At 36.1% G+C, this 19,210-nt stretch overlaps 1 protein-coding gene and 1 pseudogene across 1 annotated transcript in view; both read left to right on the top strand.

The window, feature by feature from the left end:
• The window catches only part of CFAP47 (cilia and flagella associated protein 47), a 491,580-nt gene that overhangs the window by 156,328 nt on the left and 316,042 nt on the right, over window positions 1–19,210 (top strand). The window contains exons 30-32 of the mRNA XM_020881679.2: window positions 3,818–4,039; window positions 17,825–17,906; window positions 18,973–19,101. Of these exons, the coding sequence (XP_020737338.2) occupies window positions 3,818–4,039; window positions 17,825–17,906; window positions 18,973–19,101 (433 nt within the window). The remainder of the gene's footprint in view (window positions 1–3,817; window positions 4,040–17,824; window positions 17,907–18,972; window positions 19,102–19,210) is intronic.
• On the top strand, window positions 9,085–9,957 carry LOC110129969 (ras-related protein Rab-11A pseudogene; annotated as a pseudogene).

The following is a 19,210-nucleotide window of genomic DNA, read 5'->3' as shown; positions in this document are numbered from 1 at the left end:
GGATCATGGACTCTCAGGCTAAGAAGATACTTTTACAAGGTCATGTAATGTTGCCAATAGTTGACCCCCTCCTCCTACATTATCCCATACAGCTAGAATCATTCAGTATTTTCTGATGAGAAGTTTGATGTCATATTTTGTGAGTGTGTATGTTCAGTCACTCAGTTATGTCCGACTCTTTACGCCCCCATCTTTGCGCTCCCATGGATTGTAGAACGCCAGGCTTCCCTGTCCTTCACCATCTCCCGGAGCTTGCTCAAACTCATATCCATTGAGTCAGTGATGCCATCCAACCATCTCATTCTCTGTTGTCCCCTTTTCCTCCTGCCTTCAATCTTTCCCAGCACCAGGGTCTTTTCTAATGAGTTGGCTCTTTGCCAATGGCCACCTGATTTTGTGAGTACCACGTTCATTCTCTCAAAGTTATTTTATGGTTTCCATTATTTCTGCTAATCTATTCTGCAAGTTATTGAAGTAAAATCTGAGTGTGGGAACATTTTATATGATATTGGTATATTGATATTTATATATATATTGATACATTGATATATCAATCTACTTGGCTTTCAGTAGGCCCTCTCACTTAGAAAACTCATTTTAACTGTTTTTCTCTGCCTCATGTTCTGCTGTTTCCTTCCCTTTGTTGTCTCTATTTTCTCCATTCTCTCTTTCTTAATCTCCTCTTAGAATGATGGTGAACTTCCATGACTAATTCAAATATGCAGCTGTAATATACGTTTGTGGTGCATTGCCAGTGGAATGTCTTTCTTTATACTTAGTAATGCTTTGTGCCTTAAATTCTAAGTTGTATTTTATTAATATAGGCATTTTACTTCTGGTTAATATTTACATAACATTTTGAATCTTTTACATAGATCTTTATTTGCTTAGGATTTTGGTTATGTCTCTTTGTATACCCTATATTTAGCTTGTTTCATATTATTCTTTTTCCTTTAATTCAAGTTTACGATTTGTAAAAATTTAATGCAAATACTATGAATTTAGATTTAGATCTGTGATGTTTTTAAGTTCTTCTGTTTTTCTGTCTACCCTCTCTCTCCTTTTTTGCCTTCTTTTGCATTGATTAACTGTTCCCTTATTTCATGATTTATCCTCTACAAGCTTAGAAGTACACTTCTATAATTCTTTTAATGATTACTTAACACATAATGGCATACATATAAGTTATTGAAGTCTTATCATAATTAATAATTTTATTCTGTTCCCTGATGTTACAGGGAATTATATGTTAACTTTATCTTCTTCCTTCCAACATACACTATTGTTGTATAATTATATACTTTATATATATGTATATATATGTAACATATCTGGAGTGTATGTATATATATATATTTAAAATATCTGGAGTGTATGTATACCCCGGATATTGATGCTATTATTATAATCAGTCAACATTTGCTCATATATTTACTGATTTAATTTTTCTTCATTCTTTTTATATCTTTAATTTCTCACTCAAGATGATTTTCTTCCTCTCAAATAATTATCTTTAGATCTTTGCATTAAAGTCATCGGTAATAAATTCTGTATTTTGTTTCTGAAAATAGCTGTATTTTTTTCCACCTTTATTCTAATTGTATAATTTGTTTGGTATAGGATTTAAGGTTGGCAACTATTTTCTTTAAGCTTATTTAAAATATGTTATTCTCTTCTGTATTCTGTTTCTGTTAAGTCATCTGAAATTTTAATTTTTACTGCTTTGAAGATATTTTCTTTTTGTGGGTAAGCAGAGCACTTTTAAGAGTTTCTTTTTATATTTGGTTTCAACAGCTTTACTCTGAAGTGCCTAGGTAAGTTTTCTTTGTAGTTATTCTTATTGGGATTCACAGTGATTCTTTTATCTGTAGTTTGATTTTTTTGTTGTTGTCAATTTTGAAAGTTTTCACCCTGTGTCCTTTCAAGTTGTGTGACTGCTGCATTCTTTTGGGCTCCTCTTCTTTGCTCAGTCTCCTATATTTCCCATCCTTTTGTTGTTCTGTATTGCAGTATGGTACTTTCCTATAGCCTGTATTTCAGTTCATTAGTTTGCTTTTCACTTGACTTAACCTGCTGTTAAACTCATCCATTGCTCTCTTAATTTTACTTACTGGATTTGCTTATCTGTAAATTTTCCATTTAGTCATTTTTTAATTTATAGTTCAGTGACAAGATTCTCAATTTTAAACATAGTACATGCACTGAATTTAAAATCTGTGTTTATAACTATTATAAATGGGGCCTCTGTGTGCCCACTTATTTATTATTTCTTTCATTTGCACTCATTTCTCCCCCGTTTTTATTTGTTCATTGATTTGTTTTAATTCTATTTTGTCTATCATTTATCTTTTTCATAATTTTTTCATAGAAATATTTTAAGGCCCATGATGGTGCTAATTTTCTCCATAAAGTATCTGATTTGTTGGTGATTTCAGGATATACTAGGTTTATTATTTTCAGAAGGTTGAGGAGAGAAAGGTCAAATAACTTTCATAAAGTCACAGAATAAGTGTCAGAGCAAGGCTTTGAGGAACGATACTGAAACCCTTAAAACTTATAGTTTCTTTTGAATTTGCTGTATATCCCTACTAGCTACTAAACTAGAGAACTGCCATTCAAGATGGCCCCTTGGGGACTTTTTATTTGTTAGTCTAAGCTAGTGATGCATTTGTGATTCTTATTGCTAGCAACCAAATACGCAGAATAGTATTAGATCTTTCATAAACTGTAGGTAGCAAGAGTTGGTTGGGCTTTTTTTTTACTCCATTTGAAAATTAACATGCATCACAACTTGGTATGTGAGGTATCAGGAATTAGAGATTGTATTATCTTACATAAAGAGCAGAAAAATCACAACTTGGTATGAGAGGTATCAGGAAATAGAGATTGTATCATCTTACTTAAAGTGCAGAAAAATATATGGAAACAATAGCTCTCTGGACTTTATCTCTAAGGTGAGGATCCCCACTCATATGGCCAGTGTGGAGGATGTGCCCTTCTAAGTATTAAAGTATCAATATTGAGCAAATGTATATAAATGTGTCTTTGTGTGTGTGTGTGTATGTGTGTGTGTGTGTTTGATGAATGTTTGAAATGTCTTATAAATTATTGTAGGCATTATTGTCTCCAATTTATACTGTATAAAATTGAGTTGAAAGTGAAAGTCGCTCAGTCGTGTCCAATTCTTTGTGACTCCATGGACTGTATCCATGGAATTCTCCAGGCCAAAATACTGGAGTGGTAGCCTTTCCCTTCTCCAGGGGATCTTCCCAACCCAGGGATCGAACCCAGGTCTCCTGCATTGCAGGTGGATTCTTTACCAGCTGAGCCACAAGGGAAGCCCAAGAATACTGGAGTGGGTAGCCTATCCCTTCTCCAGGGGATCTTCCTGACCCAGGAATCAAACCCCTGGGGTCTCCTGCATTGCAGGCGGATTCTTTACCAACTGAGCTATGAGGGAAGCCCACAAAATTGAGTTAAATAAGCTTAAATAACTCATTATACTCACACAGTTGTAGGTAGTGGGTCTAGAATTTAACCTTTATTCTGTTTTTCCAAAGCCCTTAACATTTTCTAATCACAGTCCAATCTTTCAGACTTAACAGCAGCACCATTAGATAATGATGTGTGCTTAAAGCAAGTTACTAGAAACCTCTGGGGTAATTAAGAAAATCAAATTTTTACTCATAAAAAATAGGTAAATGAAGTGAATTGTATAATTTCTCATTTGATTTTAAATAGAACTGTATTTAGTCATTGAGAATGGTTTTTTATAACATTTTAAGATGTTTTTAATTTTAATATTATTTTCCCATAGGGATGTGTATAAAATAGAACTGTACTCATCAGCACTATCGGCCAAAAAATTTTCCAGACAGAGTGACTTTTCCAAATATAATAAGACCATTTATGATGTGCTGGTCCACCTGTGTGGAAAAATGCCACCTGGAATTAATTTAAGTCAGTCTTTACCTGTGGATTACCCTGAAAGGGTGATTCAGCTTCACTGCCAACATTCGTTACTTCTTGAGTTTCTCAGGTAAGAGAATGGTTATACTAATTTAAAAATGTAATTATGGCATGGATGGATAGATAAGTAAGTAGATGGGTGGGTAAATAGATAAACAGACTTTGATATTATTTGTCTTTTTGTAAAATATTTCCAAAATTTCTATAATATATATATATACATATATATATATTTGTATGAAACCCAGTAATATATACCTTAGAGAAGTCATAGAAAATAAGCATTTTATGACCTATTGAATTTATAATCTAAGGCAGTCATTCTCAAACTTTATCATGCATCCAAATCATTGACATAGTGTTTTAAGCAGGTTACTGACTCTTCCTCACAGAGTTTATGATACTAATTTGCATTTATAACAAGTTTCCAAATGATATTGATACTTCTGATCTATGACCTCATCTTGAGAATCTTTATGTAAGGCAACTACAGAAATCTGTTGAACTAAAAAAAGGATGAAATCAATAAATGTGTTCCTCAGATTACTGTTAGTATAATCTCAAATTCTGGATACTGTGAACTTTTAGTCTGCATGTTAAAGTGTTTTAATATTTAAAAAAGTAGGCATATGAAAGGTTCCATAAATGGCTGATAGAAAATACCAGAAAAATACTTGTCAGCATAATGTCTATGTTCCTCTGCAAAGATTAAATGGCAAGTGGCTTTCATTAAAAGTCTCAGGGGAATGTTGGTGGATTTATAAGACTTCCTCTGCCTATATTTGCACTATCTTTGTCCACTGGAACTCTCCCCATCCATAGGCAGTGTTACTACTCCAATTACTATGCTCCTGTAACCACAAAGTTACTAGCTACCACTTAGTAACCATTTGTTACTTGTAACTATTTATGGGCTTTATGAAATAAATAATATATTTTGAAATATAATATTGTGTTTCTATATGTTGCTACTTTGTATATAGAGTCTACTCCAGAGTTGGCCAGAGATATTCATTCACCTTCTTTAGCAGAGACTGGGGTGGAGGGTAAGAAGAGGAAACTTACAATAGGAATGCAAATGAAAGATTTGGTGTTCAGTTGTTGGTTTTTTTTTTAATTTCCTTGTTTTTTTTTTTAATTTTCAGATCACAATTTTTCAGTCCCTAGCAATACTATAGTCTTAAAAATTAGATGGTACCATACAAAATATTTTTTCTTTGTGTCTTAGGCTCTCACTGTCATGTCAGTAACCAAAACTGGCTTAAGTTTCTTGTCGCTTAAAAGGGATATACGAGTTTCAAAGTCACTGAAGGTGACTGAGTTAAAACCCAGGCAATCTGTTATGGAGGCTGACTGAATCAGAGGGACTGCACTGAACAGGCAGAAGAGTAGGAGATGGCTGTTTCTGCAGCCACAGTATTCATGAAAAACATGTGACGACTGGGAAGTAACTGGGGCAGTTATGAGAGACCCTCTTGGTTCTGGGTGGGACTGAGAGGAGAGGTTCAAGATGCCCATCTCAGGCCTCAGCAGCAGATGGGCACATGCCAACCAGGCTCCAGGTGGAGAGGGAGAGGTCATTGCCAAAGAGACTGAGGATCCAGAAAAGCAATGCCACGTGCATGCAGGTACAAGAGCCCCTCCCCGCTGCCTCATGGAAGCCCACTTCAGGGCTGACCCACATTCTGAGAGGCCTTACACAATGTGGAGACCCTTCCTTTAGAAAATAATATCAAATTCAAGTTACAAAAATTATATACATAGCTTTAGAAGAAACTCACAAAAGTGAGGCAACCTGAAATTGAAGCTCTATTTGCTCTTCCCAGATGCCATCTCGTTGGGGGGATGGGAAGGTCTGAAATTTTGACTGTTTATCCCAAAGAACAGAGTTGCTGTAATGAGACTGTTCAGGGTAGAAGAGACTAAGATATGTGAGGATCCAAGGCTACATTCCACCCTGTTCCTCTGCATCCAGTCTGGATGGGAGAATGAGAAAGATGCTGTCAGTTAAGGAAAACAGCACATTTGTGTGTAACTATAAATTTCTTTGAACACCACTGACTTACTCATGAATCTGTGTATCCCATTAATATGTAAGCATGCTGAGGACAGGAAGCATCTCTGATTCATCTGGCATCTCTAACAGCCAGGGTCATTGATAACATGGAATGGAGCCAAAGTTCCTTAAATATTTATTTATTAATATTGTCTCTCACAGAGATTTGCTTCTTGAACTTATGTAGTGAAAGGAATAAAACCTTGAAATTGAATCTCAGGACAGTCCTAAAATGGTATGGAAACTTTTGTGAAATATAAAAATTAGGACTAAAAGGAGAAAAGGTAATGAGTTTGCATTCTAAAAGAAGTATAACCAGTAAGAAAGGGTCAAGTTGGAGAAAGGTAGGGTATATAATACTGTGACTGCCGTACATTGAACACTATGTATAATGTTAAACCATAAAGTCTTAAAAATAACTTTTAAGGCTTTTATTCTGTAATATCTGTTAGTTTGCTAGAGAAACCATAACAAAATACCACAGACTAGAAGCCTTAAACAATAGAAATTTGTTTTCTCACAGTTTTGGAACCTTGAAGTACAAGATCAAGATGTCTGCAAATTGATTCTCTTCTGAGGCCTCTGGCTTGGCTTGCAGACAGACGCCTTCTCTCTCTATCCACATGGTCGTCTCTCTGTGTGTCTAAACTCCATATTCTTGTAAGGACACCAGTCAGATTGTATTAGGGCCCAGTCTGAGGGCTTCCTTTTACCTTAATTACCTCTTTAAAGGCCTTAACTCCCAATGTAGTCAACATTCTGAAATACTGAGGGTTAGGGTTTTAACATATGACTTTTGGAAGCACATATATCAGACCACAATAATACAGTATGTCTTCTATTTTTTTTAAATATCATGTAAGTGAGTGTTATATTTTACAATAAATTTATATTTCTATATGTGAAATAATATGCTTAAGGTTTTCTGTCTTTTGTGTCTATTATGGAATGAATTATGTCTCCCCAAAGTTCACACTTGTTGAAACTCTAACCCCCAATGTGACTGTGTTTGGAGATAGGGCCTTTTGGATGTAATTATGGTTAATGGTGTCATAAAGGTGGGACCCGAAGCTGTCTCCTAAGGAAGAGAGGTCTCACCAGAAACAGAATTGGTTGGCACCTTGCTTGTTCTTGGAATTCTTGCCTCTAGAATTGTGAGAAAATAAATTTCTATTGTGCAAGAGACCCAGCCTGTGGTATTCTCTTATGATAGCCTGAGTTGACTAATACAGTGCCTATTATCCTTTGATATAATTTCATTTGTTTATATTCAGTAATCATTTTTATAATGTGATTTTCATTGGGAAAAAAAGACTTTTTTATTTGTAATTTCTGTAATATAAAAATATAAAAGCAAAATATAAACATCAGGTATCCTACATTGAAACTGTAAAGTAGGATATCACATAAAACTACTATAGCTGTTACTTTCTAATTTCATTGACTATTTTTTAACTTTGCTTAACATTTTACTGTATTTCCTTCAAGTCAAGTTTATGGTATTTATTTCTTAGTTGAAATTTCCTTCCAAACGTATTTTCTAAAATTTTTATTTATTTATTTTATTTTTTACTGTATGGGGTCTTCATTGCTTCATGGGCTTTTCTGCAGAGGGCTTCTCTCTAGTTGCAGTGTGTGGACTTCTTGTTGAGGTAGCTTCTCTTGTTACAGAGTATGAGCTCTAGAGCTCATGGGCTTCAGTGGTTGCAGTGCATGGGCTGGGTAGTTGTGGTTCCCAAGCTCTGGAGCATAGACTCAATAGTTGTGACACGTGGGCTTAGTTGCTCCGAGGCATGTGGAATCTTCCCAGACCAGGGATCGAACCTGTGTCTCCTGCATTGGCAGGTGGATTTTTACCACTGAGCCACCAAGGAAGCCCCCCCACCCCCGCCGAACCTTCCAAACATATTGTAATCCTGCTTTTTTTAACTTAAACCTTTCCCCATGTTGTTAAAAACTCTTCATAAACCTCACTTGCAATGAGATACCATTGTTTTCAGAACCATTCCCAGTCTGTTGGACTCATTGATTTTTAAAATAAATTGTTCATATACTAAAAATATATACTTAGAAAAACTAACCCTCTTCCCTTTATAAGTAAATTAATTTCATTCGTGATTTCAGTTCTTTTCTCTTTAAAAATTTATATCAATATTTCTGAGCAACATCATAAAGAAGTGATTCTGGAATAGCATACTGAAGTAGATTAAAAGCATATGACTTTTGAATCAGACAGATGAAGGCTTAAATTGTAACTTTTTTGTACTTTTGTCTACATGTTTAAGATCAAATTTCAATATCTGTAAAATTGATGCTGATAATTACTTAACTTCTTTGGTTGATAAAAAGTATTAGAAATAGGGACTTCGCTGATGGTTCAATGCTAAGACTCCATGCTTCCAATGCAGGGGGCCAGGGTTCGATTCCTGGTCAGAAACTAGATCCCACATACTGCAACTAAGAGTTCACATGCCAGAACTAAGACCTGGTAGAGCCAAATAAATAATTGTTTTAAAGTATTAGAAATAATAAGATGTATATTAGATGACCCATAGTAGATTTTTATTACTAATTTGAATAAATTATGATATATGGCTTTGATATGCTAAAATGTTTTCTTAAATTATTCCAGTATGGTAACCATCCGTGACATACCAAAAACTGACTCTTGTGATATTTCAGGAAATAGAATATTTTAAAAATCTCTTCATCTATTAGAAATAAATGTTGTGTTGATATAAGAATGCCAGAAGGGACTTCCCTGGCTGTCCAGTGTTTAAGACTTCGCTTTCCAGTCCAGAGGTGTGCTGGCTTAATCCCTGGTTTGGGGACCTAAGAACCAAAAGACATAAAGCAGAAGCAGTATTGTAACAGATTCAGTAAGGACTTGGTGCACAAATGCACATCAAAAAAATGGTGCACATCAAAAAAAAAATCTTTGAGGGGTTCTTTACTGGGTCTGGCAGCTGAAGCGTGGCGCTCGGGTTACCCCTGCAGTGACGCCCCCTGATCCCACTGGTACCACTGCTGCTCCTACCCCTTCACTTCGAGGCCACCCAATGGGCACCCGCGATGACGAGTACGACTACCTCTTCAAAGTTGTTCTTATTGGAGATTCTGGTGTTGGAAAGAGTAATCTCCTGTCTCGATTTACTCGAAATGAGTTTAATCTTGAAAGCAAGAGCACCATTGGAGTAGAGTTTGCAACAAGAAGCATCCAGGTTGATGGGAAAACAGAGCAAGAACAATACCACGGTACAACATCAGCATACTGTTGTGGAGCTGTAGGTGCCTTATTGGTTTATGACATTGCTAAACATCTCACATATGAAAATGTAGAGCGGTGGCTGAAAGAATTGAGAGATCACGCTGACAGTAACATTGTTATCATGCTTGTGGGCAATAAGAGTGATTTGCGCCATCTCAGGGCAGTTCCTACAGATGAAGCAAGAGCTTTTGCAGAAAAAAATGGTTTGTCATTCATTGAGACATCTGCTCTAGACTCTACAAACGTGGAAGCTGCTTTTCAGACAATCTTGACAGAGATATACCGCATTGTTTCTCAGAAGCAGATGTCAGACAGACGTGAAAATGACATGTCTCCAAGCAACAATGTGGTTCCTATTCATGTTCCACCAACCACTGAAAACAAGCCAAAGGTGCAGTGCTGTCAGAACATATAAGGCGTTTCTCTTCTCCCCTAGAAGGCTGTGTATAGTCCAATTCCCAGGTCTGAGATTTAAATATATTTGTAATTCTTGTGGTCATTTTTGTGTTTTATTACTTCCTCATACTTATGAATTTTTCCATGTCTCAAGTCTTTTGATTTTAGCTTTATAAAATCATCCATTTGTCCCGAATGACTGCAGCTTTTTTTCATGCTATGGCTTTACTAGCCTTAGTTTAATAAACTGAATGTTTGGATTCCTCAATTATTGTTTACTTTTCATCATGGAAGCTGTCACTGTAGGACATAATAGAACTTGATCCCTTGAAGCTCAGACCTGTTGGTCTTGATTAAATCAAATTAAGAAGACTGTAGAAATAAGCTATCATTTTGCCACAGAGCAGCTTATAATTAACACACTCTTCTCCAAGTGCAGAGTATATTTCCATAAATCTAATAATTGCCCTATAAACATAGCAGAATTTTGAGAGCTTATAAATTTTCCATTATTCCGGAAGTCAATTTCTAAAATGCCTTAATAGGGTTATGTAGTTTAGTAAATTTTGTTTTTTAATTTTTGTAAACATCAAAGTTGATTAGAGAGGGGGGAATACTTTTTTCTGGACAAGAATTATCTTAATAAACACAAAAGACTGTGATGATTTCAGTAATAGCTGGGAACTGGAGAGATTGGTGGAATTCCACCTGAGGTGCCTCTGTTACAGTAATCAGGCAGCCCAAGTCATTTAACTTATCTAATTTCCCAGCAGTATATTATGTGGCATTTTATTGCTCAGGCAATAACTGGTTTAATGCTCTTAGTATCCGATGGTGAAGTGTTAATTTTGTCTTAAAACCTTCCAGTAAATGCAACCTAGTTTTACCACCATAGCCACCAGCAGGCATGGATAATTATTTTAACAATGCTGATTTTTGAGTTTTGTAGTATATTATGGAATATAGTCCAGTTAAATATCTGGTTTCAGTATGTTAAAGAATACAAGAGAGGTTAATTTCTGCTCAAGTGGTACCACTTAAAGGCATGTATTCTTTTAGTATGTAAGATGAAATAGTACCTTGAGTTTAAATAGAATGCATTTAGGCATTGTACAAACCTGAAAGTTTTCTTCCACTACATTATTGAAATCAATGGAGCAACTCATTTTTCATTCCGAAATGTGCACACTAATATTTAGGTTTTATTTTTTTGTGGATAATATTAAGCACTTAACTCTGAAGTGTTCTGAAAGTTGTGTCAACTAAAGTGATACTATTCAGGATGGTGGAATATCCCCAAAATATACATGTGTGTGGGCTTGCCTGGATTACTATGTTTCATAGTTAATCATCTGTCTTTTGCGGTGCTCATGACGTGTGGGGTGCACTGAAGGCATTGCAGTCTATTTAGTTTTCCTCTGTAGCTGTTTTATTATTTTGGTGTATTGGTTATGAAGATACTACTATCTCCTTGTAAATCGCTACTTTGTATTTTATGCATGCTCTGTAACTTGATTTTTTTTTTAAGTTACTGATTTGGAATATATTCACATTCTAATAAACAGTTATAGGGGGGCTATTAAAAAATCTTTAAAAAAATAATGCCAGAAAACAAGTATTTGTCAATGATGTCTGCCTTTTTTTAAATTTTAATTTTTTAAAAATGTTATTATAGTTGATTTACAGTGCTGTGTTAATTTCTGCCTATAAAGCAAAGTGACTCATAGATATATATATGCATATATATGTATTTTCCATATTCTTTTCCATTATGGTTTATCACAGGATATTGAATATAGTTCCCTGTGATATATTAGAACCTTGTTGTTTATCCATTCTATATATAATAGTTTTTATCTACTAATCTCAAACTCCCAATCCTTCCCTCCATATCCCTGCTTTGGAAAACACATGTTTATTCTCTGTCTATGAGTCTGTTTCTCTTTCATAGATATGTTCATTGTTTTTGTCTTTCTCTTTCTCGCTTACTTCACTTAGGATGATAATCTCTATTTCCATTCATGTATGCAAAGGGCATTATTTCGTTCTTTTTAGGGCTTCCCTCATAGCTCAGTTGGTAAGCATCTGCCTGCAATGCAGGAGATCCCGGTTGATTCCTGGGTTGAGAAGATCCCCTGGAGAAGGGATAGGCTACCTACTCCAGTATTCTTGGGCTTCCTGGGTGGCTCAGCGGGTAAAGAGTCTGCCTGCAATGCAGGAGACCTGCGGTTCAATCCCTGGGTTGGGAAGATCCCCTGGAAAAGAGGGTTTGGGCCTGGAGAATTCCGTCAGGCATGACTGCGTGACTTTCACTTTCATTCTTTCTATGCCTGACTAATATTCCATTGTGTAAATACACACATATATATATATATATGTGTGTGTGTGTATATATATATTCCATGTTTTGTTTATTCATCTTTTAATGAGCATTTAGGTTGTTTCCATGTTTTGGCTATTGTAAGTAGTGCTACGATGAACACTGGGGCCCATGTACTTTTTTAAATTTAGTTTTGTCTAGGTATAGGCTTCCCTCATAGCTCAGTTGATAAAGAATCCGCCTACAATTCAAAAGACCTGGATTCGATTCCTGGATCAGGGAGATCCCCTGGGGAAAGGATAGGCTACCCACTCCAGTATTCTTGGGCTTCCCTTGTGGCTCAGCTGGTAAAGAATCTGCCTGCAATGTGGGAGACTTGGGTTCGATCCCTGGGTTGGGAAGATCCCCTGGAGAAGGGAAAGGCTACCCACTCCAGTATTCTGGCCTGGAGAATTCCATGGACTGTACAGTTCATGGGGTCACAAAGAGTCTGACATGACTGAGTGGCTTTCACTTTCACTTTCAGGTATAGGCCTAGGACTAGGATTGCTGGATCATGTGGCAACTTTAGTTTTACTTTTTTAAAGAGCTGTTTTCCATAGTGGGGCTACCAGTTTACATTCCCACCATGAATGTAGGAGGGTTCCCTTTTCTCCACTCCCTCTCCAGCATTTATTATTTATAGACTTTTTAATGATGTCCATTCTGACTGGTATGAGGTAATATCCCTTTGTAGTTTTGATTTGCATTTCTCTAATTCTCTAATAATTAGCAATGATGAGCGTCTTTTCAGGTGTCTGTTGGCCATCTGTATGTCTTCTTTGAAAATGTCTATTTAGGTCTTCTACCCATTTTTCAGTTGAGTTTTTTTTTTATTTATTTTTTAGTGCTGTTGTTGTTATTGAGTTGTAGGAGTCATTTGTATATTTTGGAAATTAAGTTTTTGTTGGTCACATCATTTGCAAATATTTTCTTCCAGTCTGTAAGGTTGTTCAAGTATGTCTTTATTAGATAAAATGGGAACTTTATTTAAATTTTTATGAGTTTAAAACAGAAAATACATGACTTCTCTTTTAATTTTACCACTTCCTACACTTGGTCCTTGATGATTCATTCAATAAAAATGCTGTAATTCAATAAGGCAAAAATCATAATGCCATTATTTTGGAAGTTTAGTTTTGCTTTTAAAATCTAATGGAATGTTAAATGTGAACAAAAACGGAAGTCTGCTTATTTAAATAAATCCTTACTGTTTGTGCATTATAAAAATCAAAGTTTTCTGATAGTATCATTAAACTCTATGCACTTGTGATCATCATGTTATTCTTGGAGCATTGTTATTGGCATAGCTCCCAGTAGGGTTAACATTAACATGAATAGTTTCTGTTTTGACATTTTATGGTATGAGGATGCAGATATGGAAGAATAATTTTGGCATTAAAGCCAAGGTATTCAAATTTATTGCTCTTTTATCAGCAAATACATGCCTATCAGTATATGTTGGCTGTGATAAAATTCTTCAACATTTAGAGAGTGACAGGATGAGTAATAAAATTGGGCCATTAATCCAAGATATGTGTATATGTTTCATTATGGAAATAAATGTATTAAAGTTCAGAATAATCATAAATGTTATTAGCTTCCCCATGTAAATTTGATGTCAGCGAATGAGAACTTTTGTACAAGTAAAATTATATGTTTTATGTGGTAAATGAGAAAGTATAATTTTGCAGGTTAAGTTTAAATTTTAATAAGTCATTTCAATTAATTTTGTTTTGTTCTACTCAGTGTAAACCCAGATGAAGATTCACATAGAAAACTGCATAAATGTAATCAAATATAAAATGTAACCAAATCAATGGAAAGTCAATCCTATAAAAGTACTGACCACACATAAAATCTATTGGCAAAAGATAATTGTAAATGTTGTCTTATCAATTGATGAAATTAGGCCTTGAGATATATTAAAAATGAAAAGAATGAAGTGAGACTCATACAGAGAAGGAAAACTAATTATCCCTTTACCCCTGTAAGTTTTGGGCTGAACTTCAAGAATACAAGACAGATTAACATGAAGAAAAAAACCCAGGTTTAATTATGTATGTAGGTAGTATGGTAGCCTCACAAAAATATGACTCAGAAGGCAGCCAGAATATAGAAATTTGTATGCAGTCCTGACCTAAGGTGTTTAAGGGTCTAGGGCTTCAAAGGGTAAGGCAGAGGGGTGGGGGGGGGGGTGGGATTTACTGGAAGGTGAGAAGAGGCAATGTTTGATAAAGAAAGCTTACTCTGCCATGCATATGGGTCTCATGGGTGAGAAAGTTATCCCTGGTAATAGCTCTCTTCCTGGTACAGTCCCCCTTTCTAATGTAAATTTTGTTTATAAATGTAGATTTCCCTTACAAATGGAGAACATTTCTCTGTTTTCAGATTTTCTCCTGTCTGCAGTTTTTCCAAATAATCAGTATGCAAAAGAGGCATATTTTAGCGTGGTTTATTCTATTACCCCTCACTTCATAACAGCCTCTATAAAGTGCCATTAAAGAGCAAAGTAGCCAGTGGGAATTTGCTGCATGGCACAGGGCACCCAAAATCAGTGCCCTGTCACAACCTAGAGGGGTGGGATGGGGAGGGAGGAAGCAGGGAGGTTTAAGAGAGAGGGGGGCATGTGTACACCCATGGCTGATTCCTGTTGATGTATGGCAAAAACCATTACAATACTGTAAAGTAATTATCCTCCAATTAAAAATAAAGTGAAATTTTAAAAAAAGAACAATGTATGGGTCATACTTTACTAAGTAAATATTTCTATGTTTAAAAAATAAAGCAACAACACAATTCAGCTGAGTAAATTTGAAAGTTCTTAGCGCTATGCTAAGTCACGTCAATTTCGTCTGACCCTTTGTGACCTGTGAACCATAGCCCAACAGGCTCCTCTGTCCATGGGCTTCTCCAGGCAAAAATATTGGAGTGGGTTACCATGCCCTCCTCCAGGGGATCATCCCAACCCAGGGATCAAAGCTGTGTCTCCTGCATTGGCAGGCGTGTTCTTTACTACTAGTGCCACCTGGGAAGATCTTACTGGCTTTCAGCAATTCATCAGTTAGCATTCGGTCTAGCACAGAGAAAGGAGCCCTGAAGAGGTATACAGGGCAAGAGATGTTTTTAGGCAGAAGGGGGCAAGAACAGGAAGTTGAATTGAGGCAATGAGTGGGAACATATAAGTCACCCCCAAAGTCCCACTTTGGTATGGGAATTGTTTTCAGCAGATGGCAGTTGAGAACCAGCAGGCTCATGAACAGCATTCTACCTCTCCCTTAACTGCCTAAAAGGATTTAGGTGGGGGGCCTGTACCTGGAAGGGAGCTATTACCAGCAACCACTTTTTACATCAGAAAGACTGATTTGCATGGCATGGCATGGCACACGTTTGTTTACCAACATTTGTACTTCCTATCTTCCTGTGAATTTTTTTCCTCCTCCTTGAAGCCCCAGATCCCTACCTCCTTCTCCTTAGCTCAGGATAGTATGTAAGCCTCAACTGCCTGGCTACCTTTGAGTCTTCATGTCTTTGTGGGGCTCCCATAAGGGTTTCCCGTGGGGCTCCCATAAGGGTTTCCCTTGTGGCTCAGCTGGTAAAGAATCTACCTGCAATGCAGGAGACCTGGGTTCAATCCCTGGGTTGGGAAGATGCCCTGGAAAAGGGAATGGCTACCCACTCCAGTATTCTGGCCTGGAGAATTCCATGGACCCTATAGCCATCCCAACCCAGGGATGAAAGCTGTGTCTCCTGCATTGGCAGGCGTGTTCTTTACCACTAGTGCCACCTGGGAAGATCTTACTGGCTTTCAGCAATTCATCAGCTAGTCAGCATTCAGTCTAGCGCAGAGAAAGGAGCTCTAAGAGGTATACAGGGCAGGAGATGTTGCAGAGTCAGACACAACTGAGCGACTTTCACTTCACTTCACAGTTATGTAGTTAAATTTGTTTTGTTCCCTGTTAATCTGTCCTGTGTCAATTTGATTATTAGACAAGCTGACAAATTTAGAAGGGAAGAAAGAAAAAATTTTCTGCCCTTACAGCAAAAAAAAAAAAAAAAGGTTAGCTATTCCAAGTTTACTTTCCTTTAGGGGATGGCAGGTCTGTCAGGCAAGTGACCTAACTAGTGCTCATCAGGTGATTTCTGATTGACTGGTTTGCGGTTCCATTTCTGGGGGAGCCAAAACTAATACAGTCTTGATTTGGTGGCATGGGGTTCAGTATAAGCAGCTCCATTTGGGGCTTGTTGCCTTGCCTTTAACAATGCAAAAATGCATTCTTCAGCCTCAATTTGTTACTGAGGGCCTACTCTCTGGTGAGCAATGTGGAATATTCAAATGAATACCCTTGTGGTCCCCCTCTTCAAGCAACTCTCAGTTTAGTGGTTCCCTGATAGTTTTCCTTAGGCTCTCAGTTGCATTTGATAGAAGTGACTATTTTCTCCTCAGATCCTGTCTTGGCTTTGCATGCAAGGAAATATTACAGTTTCTTCATAAGTCTCTGAGTTTTACCTCTAGGATTTCAAGTTACTGGGGCATCATCTCACTGAGTTCTTACATAGGCTTTAGTGTGGCTACTTCTGCTAAGTAGTGGTATACCATTAAAATTAGATTTTATTTTAACCTATAGTAATTCCAGTGTAATGAAGATTCATAGGAATAATGTAAATGCAGATGGGAAATGAGAAGAGAAGAAATGACATTTATTTTCCAAACAAAGGAGCTTTATGTTTGTAGCATGATTTCTTCCAATAGCTTTTTCTAGCCCTGGGCCACAGCAAACTTGACAACTCTGGAACCATGCTCTCTGCCTCACCTCCCACAAACAGGCCCTACCTCTTTTCATTCATCTGTGTTATCTTCAAGGTTTGAGCTTTCAGCATAATCTTTCTGCTTTTTCTTTTTCCCACTTGTCACTAGTTACAGGACTGCAAGCTGCTGAGGGTGTTTGTAGAGTTAAGTACTAGGTCTGGCATTCTCTGTAAAATGCTAATGGTAAATTCTCTGTTAAATGCTTATAGTAAGCAGTGTTCTCTGCTCACTAAATGAGTTAGTGACACCCAAAATCCCACTGAGAAACACTCCTGCTAAAATTATATTAGAGGTCTATAAAGTGGTTCTTGTAATAGTGTACATGCATATAAAGACTTTTGATAAAAGTATTTCAAGAAATGTGACAGTGAAAAAAACATACTATAAAATATGATAAAGTATATACATGTATATGCTTTTAAATGTATAAAATAAGTAGATTTTTGTCATTTCAGATACTACAAGTTTATATAATCAAAGAGGCTGCAATTTTTGGATATACTCTGGAAAAATAGGCAGTGGTTTATGTTATTCTAATATATTCAGGTATATGTGGTGATAGGCATTCAATGAACATAGGGTAACTAATGATCTATCTAATAGATATTGTATAGTGTTCAAACTTTTTGCAAGTATTTTTCAATTTTATAATATTATAACAACAATAAAATGGTCTTGACAGTAGGGTCCAAGTCATATAATTCTCTATGTCCCATTAGCATGTAAATGTGTATATATATGGTTATAGACACTTAGTAAGTTATTTCTCATTATTAATTCTCTGAAGGAGACATCATATGCACATTTCATTGGTAAGGCAAGTTTTAAAATTATATAAATTTTAAAATTAGAATTCAGTACATGTATAAACTATATGACATTGAAATAATTTCATTAAAGTTCAAATGCAAGTGATAGATGGATTGTGAGTATTCTATAATAATTGGGTTTTTTTTTAAATTTTAGTGCTCAAGGAGCTTGTATTTCTCATGTACTGCCAGAATTTCTGCTTGAACCAGAAGATTATAAGAAGTGGATTGAAATTACAGTAAGGGAATTTAATTTCTGAGAAATTATTGAATTCACTATTATTGAATTTACTGGTTTTTGGTTAGAATCCTTGATTTTTATTTATGAAATATATGAAATATCTTAAGGATTATGCCTCTCCAGACAGTATGTGTGTGTGTACACACACACACACACACACACACATATATACATATTTTTATTTGTCTAAAAATCTCTGTGGAGTTCCCACGCAAAATAGATTACATGGCTTTCTTAAATATACAGGTGATTGCTTCTTTTAAGGGACTTAGAAATGAAGAATGTTCTGTACTTATGTAAATTTTTTCTTAAAATCCATGTTTAGAATATATATCTTTCAAAGAAAATATTGGTTTATTTTCCCTGACAATTGCTATTTCCCTTCTTCAGTTTTAGTGGAGAATAGGGAGAAATTAAGCAATTTTTTTCAAATTATGCAATTCATTTTATGGAGACCTATTGAGAAGAGGAATTGTCATGAGAAGTCTATAGGCTTTGAGGAAACTCTGTTAGTTGTAGCACTGTTACTATAGTCACCACATGATGTTAGTACAAGAGCCAGAGGCCTGTTCTTCGGCATCTGCTGAGTTCCTGTGGCTTCATCCAAAGGGTGTGGCTCTTTGGGGGGGTTCAGAATTCAGAATAATTTTGCATCTCATTTGGCCTCACCGACTTGATGGACATGAGTTTGAGCAAGCTTCGGGAGTTGGTGATGGACAGGGAAGCCTGGCATGCTGCAGTCTATGGGGTTGCAAAGAGTCAGACCTGACTGAGCAACTGAACTGACTGAACTGCCACTTTTGCCACAAAATGACCTAGCAGGTACAATAAATGAGTAACCCTATGACTTCACATAGAGGCTGTGAGTTCCAGAAAGTTATCTATGTTGATAGTTTCCATTACTGGCCCATGGAGAGTTGGAATTCTGGATGAATGGGTATAAAGGACATGTAAATGTTTTATAAAAAGAAAAAAAAATATATATATAATGCTAAGTAATTAAAACTTTGGATTTACATTTCCCTTGCATTGTAATTAATATTTTAATATATTATTTCTTATAGTCTTCCACTAGTACCTCAGCCAAGTTGTCCCGCATACCTAAGGGAAAGCACTCTGTTGTTATAGATATGATACACTTTGAAGCCTGGAGTAAACGATCATGGACTGATGTATTCCTTCAGATATACAAGGTAACTGTTTGGGTGTTTTTTTGGTTGATTTATATGAATGATGTATTAGTTAAGATATAGATAATGCTGCTGTAAAAAAAAACACAGTAACCCAAATAAGATAGAAAAA

The sequence above is a fragment of the Odocoileus virginianus genome, unplaced genomic scaffold, assembly GCF_023699985.2.
Source record: "Odocoileus virginianus isolate 20LAN1187 ecotype Illinois unplaced genomic scaffold, Ovbor_1.2 Unplaced_Scaffold_10, whole genome shotgun sequence".
Classification (NCBI taxonomy): Eukaryota; Metazoa; Chordata; class Mammalia; order Artiodactyla; family Cervidae; genus Odocoileus; species Odocoileus virginianus.
Note: the sequence above shows the minus strand (reverse complement) of the source record. Positions and strands in the feature narration are given on the sequence as shown.